Source organism: Urocampus carinirostris, chromosome 11, assembly GCF_059441175.1.
Source record: "Urocampus carinirostris isolate Australia breed hairy pipefish chromosome 11, RoL_Ucar_1.0, whole genome shotgun sequence".
Lineage (NCBI taxonomy): Eukaryota > Metazoa > Chordata > Actinopteri > Syngnathiformes > Syngnathidae > Urocampus > Urocampus carinirostris.
Window position 1 is genome coordinate 33,744,151 of NC_142359.1, and position 17,466 is coordinate 33,761,616.

Consider the following 17,466-nt stretch of genomic DNA (forward strand, 5'->3'; position numbering starts at 1 on the left):
ATACTTTTCATTGCACTCATTGCCAACATTTAAATAGCTGGTTACTGTTGTATGATACCGCCTCAAGTTTAACTTTCTTACGATATTAATGAAGTACTGAACTTTTTTTTGATAAAATTAAAGAAATGCAAATAAGAAATCCAACTTTTATTTTGAGGTTTGGAAAAAAAAACAGCAAAGGTGGAGAATGTGCCCCTTATCTGGGCAACAAAAAATTGTGCAATAAAACTCAGCGTGCAATTATAAAAACAAATTAGCAACCTTTTGAAAAAGTAAAAGAAATAAAATCACACTAATCGAGCTCAAGTTTGATTTCTGTGCTGTTATTTTTCTCCTTTTACCTTTGGGGTCAATGGCGTATAACACACACACAGTTTACTACCTCCGCGGCTCCTTTAAAAGGGATGGGGCTTGGGCCACACAGCCTGGCTCTCATTGAGAGCCTCTAACTCAGGGGACACAGTAGAAGTGATAAAAACAACAGAAAGAGGAATGTGCGTACTCACTTAAGCAACAGGTTCAATGTAGCCTAATATAGCGGAGTAAGAGTACAGTTTCATCTTCACAAATCTACTCAACTAAAATTAAAAAGTGTAGTAACTCAAAAATACTCTCAGAAGTACAAAATGTCCCAAAACTTAAATGTACTGGAGTTGCTACCCACCTCTGATTTCCTGTCATGTTTTTTTTTTTCAAGTGGATTTTCTGCCCATCAGGATGGGAGCCTGGAAGAAGAGATGCTGCTTTGGGAGCAGCAGGCGAGGAGAAACGATGCCGAGATAGATGAGGAGGAGTTCTGGCAAAACGAGTTACGCATCGAGCAGGAGAGCGAGCGGCAACTTCGGCAGCAGCTGGCCGAGCTGCAGGCCCGCGTCCGTGACTGCGAGGCCAAGCTTTCCGAATATCTAGCGCACATCCAGGTGCTTTTATAGAGAGTCTGCAGTGGGAAAAACATGCCACCCTTTTAACGAGTGTTGTTAAAGAAACAAAAACTAATTTGTGTTTTTAGAGCATGGAGAGCAGCCTGGAGCAGGAATGTTTACTGGAGGAGGATGAGCTGAGTCATGTGATCAATGAGGACGAGGTAACATGAGGTCAATTTTGACAGCAGAGCACTTTAAACTAGGGCTGCAACAATAAATGAAAAACCGCTTAAAATCGGTTAATAAAAACATTGGCATCCAAAGAACTCATTGATTCGTCGCGTTGCTCGATTTATGAGCTACTTAACATTTTAAATCAATGCATTGGATCTGGTTGTGAAGATATATGGTTGTGATACCACTTTAATCCAGCAGAGAGCGCCTTGAGACTATTTTCATAATAGTATATTACATTTTTTTAAGGAACATTGCATCATTACAAACAAAATTGGCACGAAACACGAAGCATTTAACAAGTTTCAAGGGAACAGAATGTGCCACAGAAATATAGAAAGAAAATAACATGTGTTAAACTATATAGTGCAGTGGTTAGCACATTTGACTAACATGATAAAGTTCCCAAGTTCAAGACCAAGTGGAAACGTTTCTTGGCCTGTCGATGGGTATTTGCTGTCAGGCTACATTTGCTTAAGACACACCACAGGAAATAGTGCCCTACGAACTTAGTGATTAACTAAATTGTAAAAAGGAAAATAATAATGATGACAAGTTCATCTCAACACAAGGGACAGATTCTTAAGCGTATGTATCATTTTTACATTGAAAATGTTGACCATATTTAAAGATTTAACCAAAAATACAAATTTGTTAAACGTTTTGGTTGGTCAGCTGGTAAACTGCCTGATAACTGCATGCAGGGGTTGTGGGTTTGATCCCCAGTCAACCCAGTATAAATTTAAGGTTTACTACTTTAGTGTTGGACCAGATTTAGGGTTTTGGTTGGAGCTAGGGTTTGGATTTTTGTTCGAGCTTGTGTTAGGCTTTTATAAATTCTATTTTACTGGTACGTCAATTGGTAAGCTTCCTGATTACAGTAGCCTGGTTTGTGGGTTTGATCCGCAGTCAACCCAGTACATATTTTAGGTTTACTGGGTGACTGATTGAGGTGGGGTGAATGTTTTGGTTGGACCTATTAATAGGGTTTTGGTTGGAGCTAGGGTTAAGGTTTTGGTTGGAGCTTGGGTTAAGGTTTTGGTTGTAGCAATGGTGAGAGTTTTGGTTCGGGCCTGGTATTAGGATATTCCACATCTCTGGTAGGTCACCTGACAAGCTGCCTGATTTCTATACACATCTTTTCGGGTTCGATCCTTAGTACAAATCTTAGGGTAAGTGGCCTGGTGTTGGAGCTTTGCTTACTTGGTTTTTGAAGGAGCTGGGGTTAGGGTTTGACTTTTGGTCAGATTTTAAAGAGGTTTTTGTAGCTCAATTGGTATGATGTCTCTTCTATATTGTCACATGTGTTTGTTCAATCCCCAGTCAATGCAGCTGAAACTTTGGAGTTTTGGTTTTGGCTAGGTGTATGTTTTTGGTTGGAGTTAGGGTTTGGGTTTTAGTGGGAGTAAGAATTGTGATTTTTGCTGTAACTTGGGTTGGAGCCATGGTTATCCGGTTAGTGTTGGAGCTAGTTTTGGTTGGAGCGAGGGTTAGGGTTTTTGCAAAACTTTGCTTAAAACATTCGTTACCTCTTTGACTGATTAACACGTAAAACAACAGGCTGGTTAGGGTACTGGTGTTCGTCAGATGACATCACAGCTCAGATGACGAAGACTAGACATGCTGTCTTCAAAATGCATTATCTCCCCCAAAAAAATGGAATATACAAATGAAATATTTATAGGTTTAATGCAAAAAACATGGAACTATTTCCTCACATTTGGCGTGTTTAAGAATTTGGGGTTACCTGAAAAAGAGGTTTGCAACAATTTAACAAAATTATACCAAAAATGTAAACATCAATGAGTAGATCTGATTCTATCTTAAGTGATCCAAATCTGAGACTTCATCTCTCCAAGTATTCATGTTTTTTAAAGCAATGAATTGTAAACATGGAAGAAAGCAGAATGATTTTAAAATGTTCTTGTCGGCAATTTGGTTTTAAATCCAGATCTACTCCTTGTCCCTTTTTTTGGTTACACATGAGTAAGAAATAGCAGTCCACATTGTGGACGATTAACTTCTCTGCTGCATACGTGCTCATTTTCAGTTGGAGGCCCAATTGGAGAAAGTGACAATGGAGCTGGACGTGCAGAGACAACATACGGGTCACCTGGAGAACGGCAGCAAGGCTTTGGAATGCTCGCTGAGCCATTCCAGCAAAAGACTCCAGGTTGGTGCCCTGAACAAAACCTTTTCCCAGCTGTAGCAAAGATGATTGTATTAGGAAGATGCTGGCGGGAGGGAGTAGGGTTTTCCTTTACCAGAGTGGAACCGTGCAAGTCTAAGCTCATTAGGTTGTGGACAGGGACACCGAGTTCAAGCTTCTTTTTGCAGAAAGCCTCCAAAGGATACTTGATTCAAAGAGTTCCATGTATACACGATTTCCCTCTGGAGTCTGATGTCATAATGAGAAAAGGGACAGAGGGAAGTGGGGACTTTATAGCATGATTTGCCTTATTGGAGCCTGGAATAAGTCTGCAATCCCTTGCCCAACTTGCACAACTAACTTTTAACTAGGTTTCTCCCACTGTGAGATCACCGACTTATTTATATTATTAACTGTAGGAAAAGGAGCAAGAGCTGGAACAGCTGACAAAAGAGCTTCGCCAGGTCAACCTGCAACAGTTCATTCAGCAGACCGGCACCAAGGTCACCGTGCTGCCAGCTCAGCAACCAGTAGGGGGCAGCAATAATGGTACGTCAACTCATCTGAGGGGAGAAACTAAAATAGTTATTGAAGTCAAGTCAAGTTATGGGCAGGGGAACACAGTTACATAAAACTTTCCCAGAACCACAAGTGCCTTAAAACAAATAATATTTACAAACATTTTGGCGTTTTTATGTAACTTTCTGTTCTCCAGGCCCCCCTAGCATGTTTTATTGTACTTATCTTGTTATATGTGTGTATCCATCCACCCATCCGTTATCTGCACCGCTTATTCTCAGTAGGGTTGCGGGGGTAATGGAGTTCATCCCAGCCGTCTTCGGGCAGTGGGGAGGGGACACCCTGAACTGGTTGCCAGCCAGTCGCAGGGCACACGGAGAAAAACAAATCTCTTGCTCATTCACACCTAGGGACAATTTGGAACAGCCAATTCACCTGACATGCATGTTTTTGTAACGTGGGAGGAAACCCATGCAAGCATGGGCATAACATGCAAACTCCACACAGAAAGGTTTGATCTCATGACCTCAGAACTGTGCCGCGGATGCGCTAACCCCTGCGCCACCGTGCCGCCCTATATGTTTCTTTTTTTTGTTGCGATTTTTGAATGGATCTATGTACAACTTTTTTTTTTTTTTTACCAATTTTAATATAATTTACAGATAATAATTTTTTTTAATGAAAACAAAAATATATATATTTTTCTAATGTTCCAATGAAAATAGATGATTTGCATCTTTAGTCATTGAAAATATTGTTATATTATATAAAATGCATTTTTAGGAGCCAATATTATTTGTGAATAGAATGTTGTGAAAAATGGTCAGTGGCTTGCAATTGGCCCCAGCTCCTATTCAAATTTCTTCTGACATGGGTAGCCATATATTTTGTGTTCTTTATAATCAGTGCTTTGGTAATCTGTAACACAGTTCTTCAAGTTTGTTAGAACAAGAACTTGGCTACTTTATATAATCGATGCTGCCATGATTGGAGCTACAAATCCATATTTTGAGGAGGCTTTACACCAACAACAACGGCGACTGTATGATGAATGTTCTGTACCTAAGTAAGATCAGGAGGCTTCCCTTTGCTACTGATAACCATGGAAACAGCAAACCCCTACCCGAAGAGGCATGGGCGCTGCCAGGCTGTATTTTCTGTCATGCCCCCTCCTCGGAAGAATTAATACCCCCCGTGGCCCCCAAGTTTCATCTTTTTTTGGAAGTGATCACATAAAATTGGTGGGGACAAAACAAAGATTGCTCGATTTTGATGGTAACACATCACCTTCGTCCATGGCAAATCCAAAGCCTTTTGACACATTTTTGCAAAAAACAAACTTAGCGTCTTATCAGGGTGATTGGGTTGTAATGTCTTTAAATGACAGCTTTATATTTTTGGCTTTGTGCTGTCCGCTGCCAACATTTTTAACATAGCAAGCATACCGGTCTTTGATCGTCTCCCTCCAAGGTCACAGTGAAGTGCCACAGAAGACTTTTGTTTGGCTCTTTACCCCATTTCTGTTAGCCTGTCTGCCAACCATTTTTTTAAGGGGTCACTTGAGTGCCAGCTACCCTTCGTGCCTACACCTTATACTCAATGCTTTTACTCTGTGCCGTATGCTACATGGAGGCAAAATATAAACAAAACACGCCAATGCCCCCTGGTGTAGTAGAGGTGCAATTATACTTTATTCTGTGGAAGTTAAAAAAAACGGTCTCTTAGGTCAAACGTGCCTGCCTCGATTTTACATGACACTCTAGGGTAAACACATAAAGAAGACTATAAAGAGAAAATAAGTTAAAAGACTGTCAGAATAAATAGTCCAAAATAATTTCAACAGGTGCTTGGAGATTGGCCCAAGTTGTAATAATAGTGCAAAAAAATAGTGCATTTTAACAATAGTGCAGTGGAAAAGTAGTGCAATAACATTTAGCAGCAAAGACAAAAACAAAAAACAAACACCTCACAAGATTTATATTAATATTTTCTCACAGTTTTAGGGTGTAGAAACTCTTTGAGCCTGCTTGTCCTTGTTTTAAGGGACCTGTAGCTCCAACGGAGGACAGAAGGTCAAAGAGGTGGTGGCCAGGGTGAGAAGAGTCTTTTAAAATGTTGATGGTTCTGCTCTGGTAATAAAACTAATAATAAAAAAAATGTAGTAACATTGCACAAATTAGTAAAAATGGGCTCTATTATTTAAAAAAAAAACACAATTCAAGGTCGCAAATAACTGTGCTAGGGTGTGACAAAATTATATCAGTTTGAAATATGTCCTAACATTCATAAGCACTTTGTTGAATAGGGTAGAATTACTATCATTTTGACAGCTAAGGCTCCCCAGTCAAGGCCACATAACTTGTTCCTTCTCTAATAAGGGCCAGGGTCAGTTTTTAACAGAAAAAGTGGGACGACTGCAGTAGTGCTTACTTGTTAAAAATAAGTATTTTGTGACATTTTTGCAAAAGTACTCTGCTTGCACGTTGTTTTAAACCATTATTTATGAAAAAAATAAAGGTCAAAATGAGCCTCAGCAATCTTAAGTAAATTGGTATATTTGTTGATAATGGACACAGGCCCTGGCATTATTTTTTAATTCATAAATGTTATTAAATCATCTAACGTCTCACGATAAAATAAAATTAGTTTAAATATTACATTTTGTCTCGCGGTTTTGCTGAATTTTGTCTTCAAATATGTGGTAAGGGCGGCACGGTGGATAGGTGGTTAGCGCGCGGACCCACAGCGGGAGGTTCAGGGTTCAAGGAGTTTTCATGTTCTCTCCGTGCTTGCGTGGGTTTCCCCCGGTCTCCTGCCCACTGCCCGAAGATAGCTGGGATGGGCTCCTGCACCACCGCGACCCTACTGAGGATAAGCGGTGCAGGTAATTCAGATTCAGATCTACTTTATTGTCATTCTAGTACACGTGTATACAGAACGAAATGTCGATACATCTGACCCGCACAGTTTCCTTGAATGTACAGATATAAGTAAAAGTTGTATTGTATTATGGCTACGTATAGTATTTTACCATAGTGCCGATAGTGCAAGAGGAGTAGCTAACCAGATGTGCAAAATGGGCAGTCAGGTTAACAAGTCAGGTAAACAGTAACATTAACACTGTAACATTAACGCTGTAAGTACAATAGTGCAGAGAGCAAATGTGCAAGGAGTGGCAAGCTATAAAGAACTGCCAGTAGTGCAAAAAGTCAGATTAGCAGCCGTTTAGATTTAGGTTAACTATATGTTAGATTGACCATTTAACAGTCTAATGGCCAGGGGCGGGATGGATGGATGGATATATGGTAAGGCTCTTTAAAAAAGATAATTAAAAAAAAAAATAATAATATCAAAATATTTTGCTATTATGGTTCTTTGAGTGAAAAGCATCCTGCCCCCTGCTTTATTAGAATGTTTCTAAAAAGATTCATGAATGAAATGTGTGTTGACCTTAAACAGAGAAATACTCCACATCGTGTATTTTGGCTTTTGCAGAGGATGAAAGTGGCTCTTTGATGAAACGTCTTTTGCCCAGCGACCTGCGCTCCCTGCAGCGTGATACATCCTCCGGACTCAACCCTGAAGGCATCTATGTTTGAAGATCAGCATTGTCCTGACAATAATTCAGTCCGATGTCCACGGAGTGACACTTACATTCATTTTTTCTTGGGCTACCTTTAGGACTTAAAGTGATGTCAATACGCGGTGCATTTGCAACTTTTCATACTTAATCTGTTCCACTACTGTATATAAAAAGTAAGGCCAGCAAATGTATTTTTGTTGACTAATAGGAATGTTTGTTATCTATTGGAATGTTAAAAATCATCAATCGCGGAGAATGTTACAGGATGTCAGCACCTCGGCACAAGCATGCACTCCATAGTCATATATTTGATTGCCTTACTGTGATTTGATGAAAGCGCACATCAAGTCAACTCCAGGTAGCTAGAGCCACGTGGTTATGGAAAAATAATGCATCTGCACCAATTCAGGGTAATCCTTAAAGGGAGGGTATGTAAATTCAAAATATTCTACTTGTTGACTCCATCTTCTGCCTGAAATCATTATTGGAGCATCTGTCAAGCTGCTCCTGTTGCTCGAAAAATAGTCTTCCTTTTTCTTCTTTTTGGGGGTTTGGGTTGGCATTTGGACTGTATTTTGAAACGGTCCTTTTCTTAATTTCCCCATTTTCATGCTACATTAACAGAAAACCGCGACCATGAGCATGAAATATCTCGGCAACCTCTCACCCTCACCTGCCTCCTTATCTCAAGCCTAATGCACTTCGTGGCCTGAGCATTGATAAAAAAATAAAAAATAAAAGCAGATAGGCTACAAAGGCTCTTTGAGCTCCTTTGGCCATTGTTAACTGATACTGAATAGAGAAAATATTTAATTGTAAACTTTTTAAGGACACCTCAAACTACGCACCATACCTGAGGCAATTTTTTTTTTTTAATTGGAATATTGGAGGAAAGTACAGGCATAACGGCAGAACAGATTTTGCTTTGCTCCATTTTGGGTTTGCAAAGCTTAAAGCCTTTAGTATGTGTTTCTTTTTTTAACGTTATCCTCGAGTTTAGAAACGAGTAATGAAGAAATACATCACTCGCCTATAGACCTGAACATCTCAGATAAGCCACTAGATGGTAGCAAATATAGAATTATGCAGACTAAAGATTTTGAACACTAACTTTACTCACTTTTAAATAACACATTCAAGTGCATCCTAAAGTGTATCTTGTTATGACTAAAGCAGGGACTATGTGGTGTTTTTATCTTAGCAAAAGATGTCGTCTATGAACCAAAGCTAGTTTCAACATGGTGAGAAAGTTAGTTGAATGTATTTTTATACACATGGGAGGGCAAATTATTGTAAGGATAGTTCTAGTAGTTGTAGTAGTGACCGACCTGGACACTGTAACTTATCTATAGGAGAATAACGGCATGCCTTACTGCGAGGGACGTGTAAAGATTTTAATTGGACCAATTTCAAAGTGTGCATTAAATAGAACCTATCATATGCAAAAAATAAAAATTGCTTTGGAAGATGATAAAACAATGGCAAAGCTGAGTGTTTTTCTACATGCACTAATGATGAAATGAAATGAATGGTTTTTATTGTCATTAAACAACAGTATAGCAAAATTAGTAGGGTTTTTTTTCAGTGCAAGTCAAGTCATATTTATTTGTATAGCTCTTAATCACAAGGACTCTCAAAGGGCTGCACAGAACAAACCTTGCCTGCTTCCGACAGCCATAATCATTACTGCTTGGACACACCTAAAGAGCTTTTTAATTCATTTTTAACATTATGCAAAAATAAAGCTCAGTTCTAACAGTATATTTGTGTTAAGAGGTTTAAAACAAACTATTTTTGCATGAGTTGCAGAAGGCGTTTCCCTCGACATTCCATTGGCCTATTGGTTTCACACAGCATTTTAAAGAAAACTGTTACGTTATAAGACACCACCTGAAAAGTCAAAGGAGGTCATCTTACTATGATTTTTTCCTTAAAGAGAGTATTACTAGAACAGCTTTTTTACCATCTTCGCAACATTGCTAAAATTTGCCTTATGCTGTCTCAGTCGGATGTGGAGATTATAATTCATGCGTTTGTTACCTCCTGTCTCGATTACTGTAATGCACTACTCTCCGGTCTCCGGAAGTCCAGCCTTCAGCTGGTACAATATTACTAAGACAAGAAAGTTTGATCACATTACCCCAATTTTAGCTAACTTGCATTGGCTCCCTGTTAGTTTAAGATGTGGTTTTAAGGTTCTGCTGGTAGTATACAAAATCATGCATGGCTCCCTCATATCTTTCAGATTTAATTTCCTCTTATGTTCTGGTCCGGAGCCTTTGCTCTGAAAACGCTAGTCTACTAGTGATCCCAAGAGCCAAGAAGAGATCCGCAGGTTCGAGAGCTTTCTCCATTCGAGCCCTTGTGCTGTGGAATACTCTTCCCCCTGAGATTCGATCTGCAACCTCAGTGGAAATGTTTAAATCTAAGCTTAAAACACACTTCTATTCTATAGCATATAAATAACCTATATTTTATGTTGACAATATCTGTGTATTATTTGCCCTCATGTAGGTTTTAGATCAGGGGATGGTGTCATAATAGTCTGTGGTTTGCAATAATCTGTGGTCTGTGCAGACTTTTGAGACTTTGTGATTAAGGGCTATACAAATAAACATGACTTGACTTAAAAGGCACTTAAATTTGTAATACTCATCGGCTAGGACAGATTTCGAAAATATTATTTGGTAGCCTTTTTTGCGTAAAGTAAACTGTTCTTAACATTATGCTGTTGCAATCATTTAATACGGTGTATGTACTTTTTGCTATTTACATCTATACACAGCGTCGTAAATTTGACGTTAGCATTAAGTTAACTTATGTCTGGTTTTCTGTTTAAATACTCTAAGTACAGTATTTTTACTGGACAAAGAGCAGGTTTATCGTGTATTCTTGAAAAGTCTTGAAAGGCATTGAATTCATTGTTCTAACACTAAGGCCTTAATTGGCATTAAAATGTCATGAATCCAAATTTCGAAAGGCAGGCTGTACTTCCCCAAGACACACCACAGGAAGTGGTTCCCCTACAAACCTGGGGATTAAATGGTAAATGGTCTGCATTTATATATTGCTTTTCAAGTCACAGACCTCCCAAAGTGCTTTACAATGTGCTTCACACTTACCTATTTACACTCACACCGGTAGTGGAGTCTGATTATCGAGGCATTAAGGGATGTGTTATAGAAGTACCAAAAGTGTATCTGACACGAAAGGCTTAACATTTTTGTTGAACGCACTAGGCAGGGTAGAAGCAGCAATCTGGTGAAAACAACTTTATTTTTCAGTGTGTCTTCGAACGCACTCCAGTTTTTGGCCAGGAACGCAAACCAAAATAAGTCTCAATTTGAGACTTACGCCACAAAACTTTGCCCATCACAACAGCCTAGCTTACTTTATTACATACTTTCATCCCGGGGTCAAAGGGCCTCAGATTGCATCCGTCACCTCTTTCACCCCTGAAAACATGATTTGTGTCCCAAAATAAAAGCTAAGGACATTTTCCTCCATATGAATCTAAGCAGTGTTGTGAATGTGAGCTATGTGATCTTTGATGTTCTCTTAAGTATGATGAATGTGCCGCCAAATTGCTTTTTAGGGTGTCCATACTCAGAAAGACATAAAGTCAATTAGTGATAGCAAATATTGCTTCACGAGATAGATTACATTACCGTGTTTACGATGAAGATGGATAACTTTGGAGAGTGTGTGTGTATGAGACTGACTGCATGTGCATGGCCTGGCTGTCACTGCCTGGCATTAAATCGCCCCTGGCCCCCCTCCTGAATGTGTTTATTCCACACCCGGCAGGCGTGGAAGTGGCAAACAGATGGGCATCCATGAATTATCAAAATCAGGTCTTTGATTAACCAGCACACACTAACTCCCCCCTCGACCTGACAAAAGTAATTCTAGCTCTGCCAAGCTGGGCACACAGGCCTTGCTGTCACTCACCCGAGCAGCAACAAGAACTTTGTTTTATATTTCTTGTTTATTTCATCTTTTCAATCATTGACAAACACCACATCACAAAATGAACAGATAACATGAAAAGAAAAAAGTGATGACAGGTTGATCCCGATGAGCGTAACCAGCCCGTTTTGGGCGTGCTCAGATTCAACCCAAGAACCCCCCAAAATTATAGCATTCATAAAACTCTCTTTGCCTTAAAATATGACAGGATAGACATAGATACGATGAAAAGCGTATGTTTAAAAAAGAAAACAAAAGATGAACATAGCAGCGCCGGAAATACTCCACTGCCTTGAAATGGTTCTGTCCATTTCATTCCTCGCAACACTCTTGCCCCCTCCTCCTATTTCATCCGGCTAGTGTCACTTGCGGCATAGTGGCAGAGTCTGTGGAGGCTCCGGTGTATTAGGTGAGAGTATGGTATACAGTGGTGCTGAACAACAATTTTACCACTCATTACCATGACTTTTTTATCGATAAAAAAAACTTTTTCAGGTGAGAGTCTTTTACCTACATTGACTACGGTAAAAACAAACACACAAAACCTTTGTGTTGAATGATCTTAAATCACTGTAGGTGAAACGGGAAAAAAAAAAAAACAACCAGCCAGACACTTTGGGTGCCCAGCACTCCCAAAGCCCTGAACCTAAAATCACCCCTGTTGAAGCCAAAGGCTTATAAGACACCCGTCTTCTAAATAACTTTGGATGCTTCTTGGATCAGTCATATAAACAAATGAGCATATCGCTTTACAATCATTAGTTAATTAATTTAAAATTATCACATTGTTTGATTCACAATTTATACAGTATTTTACAATTTCTGAGATTTTTTTCTTTCCCATCCTTCTTCTTATTCTCTTAAAACAATATAATATGTGTAACCCTGGACCAATTGGTTTGGACGTGTACCTATTCACTCGGCATCAGGTTCCGATCCCCCACTTTAGGAATAATACCAAATCAAGCTCCTTCACATTTGTCTTCAATTTTGGTTGCATACTTCTGTACCGCTTTTGTTCCTGTTTAGAAAGAAGCTATCATGTTTGCCAAACGGGGGGGGGGGGGGGGGGGGTTGTGGGGGGGTTATCAATAGTCCTTGGATCAGTTAAGCAAAAGTGAAATCCATTAGTACTTGAAATATTCATCAACCTGATCAGCGTGCCCACTGCCCACTGCCCGAAGATAGCTTGGGCAAACCAGCGATCCCACTGAGGAACAACAGTGCACATAATAGATGGATGAAATATTCACACAGCTTAATAGTTAATTATATATTTACATCAATTACATTTCATCATTTGATATGTGTTTGGTTGTTTATGTAATGGGGTTGGAAGTGGAAGTCATAGGTGAATATAAAAGCTTTTAAAGCTTCTTGAACCCGGTTAACCAACCTTTTTGAAGCTAAAGTGCTACTTTTTTGTTACTAATTACCAATAAGGGCTAACAGTTTTATGTGCTTTTCTAATATAACGTTACTACAATGCTGTTACTATGTTACTACTAAGTTATTTCCAGGTTGTAATGATTAGGCAATAGGCTCAATCAACCACCAACTACCCAGTTAAAAATCAAATTTCCTAAGAAATCACGTTGACCCATAATGTATTTTCAGAACCAGTCTGTGGGCTACTCAGGTGGTCTTAGGGGAATACCTGGTGCCCCCAGGCACCACGTTGGAGACCTTTGTTCTAGAACAATAAGTGTGGATAGTGATAAAATAAGATGGTGAGATAGCAAAACGTGCTTAATAATAATAATAATAATAATACATTTGATTTCTAACACCTGTCAGGACACCCAACAACACAAGGAAGGAAATAATATATACCAAATAAAAAAGGAGTACAGTTAAAAAGGGGGCGGTATGTGAGACAATTTATTATGGACAGACAAGTCTGATGAGGTGGGCTTTGAGTCTGGTTTTGAAAATGGACAGAGGTCCGGAGGTCATTTTGTAATGAGTTCCAGAGCTGGGGGGCAGAGCGGCTGAAAGCTCTGCTCCCATTGGAGCTGAGACAAGCAGCAGGTACTGTGAGATGGAGAAAGGAGGAAGATCTGAGAGGGATGGCGTAGCAATGTGAGGAGGTCGGAGAGGTAGGAAGGGGCAAGTTTATGGATGGCCATGTAGGTGTACTAGGGGATTTTGTAGGTGATTCTTCGGTCGATTGGGAGCCAGTGGAGTTGTTGCAGGACAGGGGTGATGTGATGGCAAGAGTGATAATGCGGCAGCAGAGTTCTGGACCAGCTTAAGTTTACAGAGGAGCTTTTGAGATAGACCACAGAGGAGGGAATTTCAGGAGTCAAGGCTTGAGGTGACAAAGCTATGGACGAAGATGGCGGTGCCGTGGGGGGAGAGGGACGGTTGAAGACGGTTGGATGAAGCCCAGGTGAAAGTAAGAAGACCAGGTGATCGTATTTATATGAGAGTTGAAGGAGAGTGTGATGTCGAGGATGACACCCAGATTCTTGACCTGAGAAGGAAAAACTGATGCATTGTCGATGGAAAAAGAGACGGTATCAACTTTGGCCATGGTGGATTTGGTGCTTAAGTATTTCAAATTACTTGTAATGTTGCAGTTTTTTCATGGTTACCTTTCTTTTTAAAGTTTTAACTAAATCAGAATATTTAAGTGCTTCTCTGCCTCTAAAATGCTCAATTGATCACCCACCAAGTTACTCCTTAAAGAAAACGAGGCACTGTTTTGCAATTAAATGATCTTTAATTATGCACCTCGTCCCAATCACTGTTTAATTCTTTAATTACTGCCATCAAATAGAGTCGGCTGTCCAAAATTGTTTCGTCAGAGCTTTTTCTATAAAGTGTTTGGTTGGGTCTGAAACAAATACCAATTATCTTTGCATTGGCACCACAATTTGGAAGCGTCTCCATTTAGCGGATGAGTCCCCCCACACCACCAGACCCCCAAAACACACACGCGTATACAAGCACACACACGCGCACCGTGTCCCCAACCCCTCACTCTCATAAATGAAGAGAGACAGCCTTATTCAGCGACTAGCACCGGAAAGCAATTAAAAGGGAATTAAGGGTGCGCAGGGAGAAATTGGATATGATACCCGAAGCCTATTTTAAATGTCAACGTTATTACAGTGTTGTTGTTTGCCGTCCCTTTGGCCGCCTTGCCCCTTTGCCAGGAGTGACAGCCCATAGTGTCCTGTGCTTAATGAAGCCATTTCGCCACCCTTGGGGTGATTTTTTTTTTCTTCTTTTTTTGTCGCACGGCATCTATTAAGGGCACTGCAAATAGGGAGACTTCGCTCTCGGTGACATACAAATACTTGCGTTGAAATGTGATACATTTTCAATCTAAATCTCATTTCTCACGCTTTGCAGCGACATAGCCTCAACGTTGTGACGCAGTCAAGAAAAACGGGGTGCATGTGGGATTCTGATGAGCTCCTGAATGGGGGTTGCGTATTTCCCATGATGCATCTTTCTCTACGATATACATTTGACTAATTTGTGTCTCCTCCCTGCGTTACACACTCAATTTTGTATTTGTTCTTTTGAATGATAAATGTCCATGACTGGCACAGTTGCCCATGGCGCCCAATGGGCCCCGCCCGTTTGGCGCCAGCTGCGGCTCTTTGCTTGCCTCCTATTTAAGCTCAGGGCTCTCACTCACCCTTTGTCAGTCCGTCAACGAACTTCTGCACCGGCGAGACGTGGGTTTTGACTTTGTCCGGTTTCCTGCTTGTGATTCCTGTCCGGTATCGTTCCCATCTATTTTGTCCTGTTTAATATCGATCTCCAGTTTGTTCCCGGCTATTTTGTTCTGTTTGCTATCAATCTCCAGTGTCTGGTAGTGTTCCCGTCTAGTTTGTCCTGTGTAATTTCGATCTCCAGTGCCTGGTATCGTTTTCGTCCATATCGTCCTGCTTGTTATCGGACTCCAGTCTCTAGTGCCTGATATCAATCCTGTCTGTCCCGTCCTGTCCGGTATCGACCCCATCTGTCCGATATCTGCTCTTGCAATTGGTATTGATCTCATTGGCCTCTGACTGGTGCCTTACGTCTTCCGCCCAACAATCGCTGAATCACTGGCGTTTGGGTGAACGTGCATGACTGCCCTATTTCCCGTAAAATTAAACTAGTGTGAGAAACGTCACGCATCTGGGTCCTCCTCCTGTTTCGGTTCTTGACAATTACCACTGCTTTTTACAACGAAACCGTTATATGCAAAGTGCACGGTAAATTCTGAACTACATAACTCACCTTATCAAAAGCTTGCTTAAATTTAAGAACAAAACTCAATTTTGGCATTTTTCAAGTCACCCTGGATTTTACTCTCCTGACGCCAACCGTCTGGGGAATTTAGCATTGTTGCTTTGGGCTGCAGAACTCCAAAAGTCCGTGCCCCCTGATACCATTTTCAGCTACGTCTTTTTCAGTTCTCCTCAGAGTTGTTTTTATATGTTTTTTGGGGTTGTTCTCATTAGTGGTTTCTGCAGTAATGAGCCATATTGCATTCACTTGTCCAGCAACCTTACAATAACACCGATTATACTGAGAGAATAGTGTAGTGTTTTTTATGGATAACTTCCACTGCTGTTCAATTCAGATCTATAAATTAAGGACTTGAATTTTGGGCGAAAAAGTTGAAATATTTTGAATACATTATAAATAATAATAATAAAGTACTATATTGTAAACCTGTTATGTATTATATGAATAATATTGGCAAAAAGACTAATTTCTCTCTGAGGGCATCATAAATGTTTCCAGACGTCACTAAAGTGTTTTGTTTTTAGAGCGAAGGCGCTGCGGCAAAGAGCTGCTCACAGTTTTTCTCGGTTCCCGCACGAAAAAGAAATAGTACAAGCTGCTCCGTATTAAAAGAGGCAGTGTTTAATATATAGCAAAAAAGTAGCTGCTTGTCGTCCTGAATTTACAGTAATTGGAAAGATTGCTGAGGTTCAGGGTCCAGATGCCACAGCCTCCCCGTGTGGAGTTTGCATGTTCCCCCATGCCTGCGTGGGTTTCCTCCGGACACTCCGGTTTCCACCCATGTTCCCAAAAACATGAATGTCAGGTTAATTGGCGGGTCCAAATTGTTCCCTAGGTGTGAATGACCGAGTGAGTTGTCAGTCTTTGTGTGCCCTGTGGCTGGCAAACCAGATCAGGGTCAAGTCAAGTCATGTTTATTTGTATAGCCCTTAATCACAAAGAGTCTCACAGACCATGGATTATTGCAAACCACTGACTATTATGATACCATCCCCTGATCTAAAACCTACATGAGGGCAAATAATGCATCGATATTGTCAACCTAAAATATAGGTTATTCATATGCTATAGAATAGAAGTGTGTTTTAAGCCTAGATTTAAACAGTTCCACTGAGGTTGCTGATCGAATCTCAGGGGGAAGAGCATTCCACAGGACTGGGACCCGAATGGAGAACGCTCTTGAACCTGCAGATCTCTTCTTGGCTCTTGGGATCACTAGTAGACCAGCATTTTCAGAGTGAAGGCTCCGGACCGGAACATAGGGGGAAATTAAATCTGAACGATATGAGGGAGCAAGTCCATGCATGGTTTTGTATAATACCAACAGAACCTTAAAATCACATCTTAAGCTAACAGGGAGCCAATGCAGGTTAGCTAAAATGGGGGTAATGTGATCAAACTTGTCTCCAGCCCACTGCCCAATGTCTGCTGGGATGGGCTCCAGCACCCCCGCGACCCTACTGAAGATAAGAGGTGCAGATAATTGATGGATTGATTGAAAGATTGCTGCTGTCATCGCGTGATGTGATGATCTGGGATAACCATATTATTGTGCATATCCACTTTGAATGAATGAATGAATGAAAACTTTATTCGAACATCAAAATAAAAAACAGAACAAAAACAATAACTCAACAACAAAATAACGTTACATAATATGTTTGAAAAAGGGTAGTAAGAAGCAAATACTTAAATTACCTACCCCTTCGTCTTCCCCACCAAATATACCAATGATATAACAACAAATGTAATGATATTAATAATAACAGTTTGATATAAGAATAGCAACAATAACACAAAGTTAACTAGACGCACTATTCCCAATCTCCCGCACCACTCATACCCCACCCTCCTCATCTCTGTATTCCGCCAGGAATGTTCCTTTGTATCTGAAC

At 40.3% G+C, this 17,466-nt stretch overlaps 1 protein-coding gene across 2 annotated transcripts in view; it reads left to right on the forward strand.

Annotated features, from left to right (window-relative positions):
- rassf8b (Ras association domain family member 8b) overlaps positions 1–8,913 on the forward strand; it is a 66,698-nt gene extending 57,785 nt beyond the window's left edge. For both annotated transcript variants that reach the window (XM_088348664.1, XM_088348666.1), the window contains 5 exons: positions 717–920; positions 1,010–1,084; positions 3,148–3,270; positions 3,666–3,795; positions 7,261–8,913. In XM_088348664.1, coding sequence (XP_088204790.1) covers positions 717–920; positions 1,010–1,084; positions 3,148–3,270; positions 3,666–3,795; positions 7,261–7,364 — 636 coding nt within the window. In that variant the 3' untranslated portion in view covers positions 7,365–8,913. The remainder of the gene's footprint in view (positions 1–716; positions 921–1,009; positions 1,085–3,147; positions 3,271–3,665; positions 3,796–7,260) is intronic.
- The last annotated feature ends 8,553 nt before the right edge of the window (positions 8,914–17,466 follow it).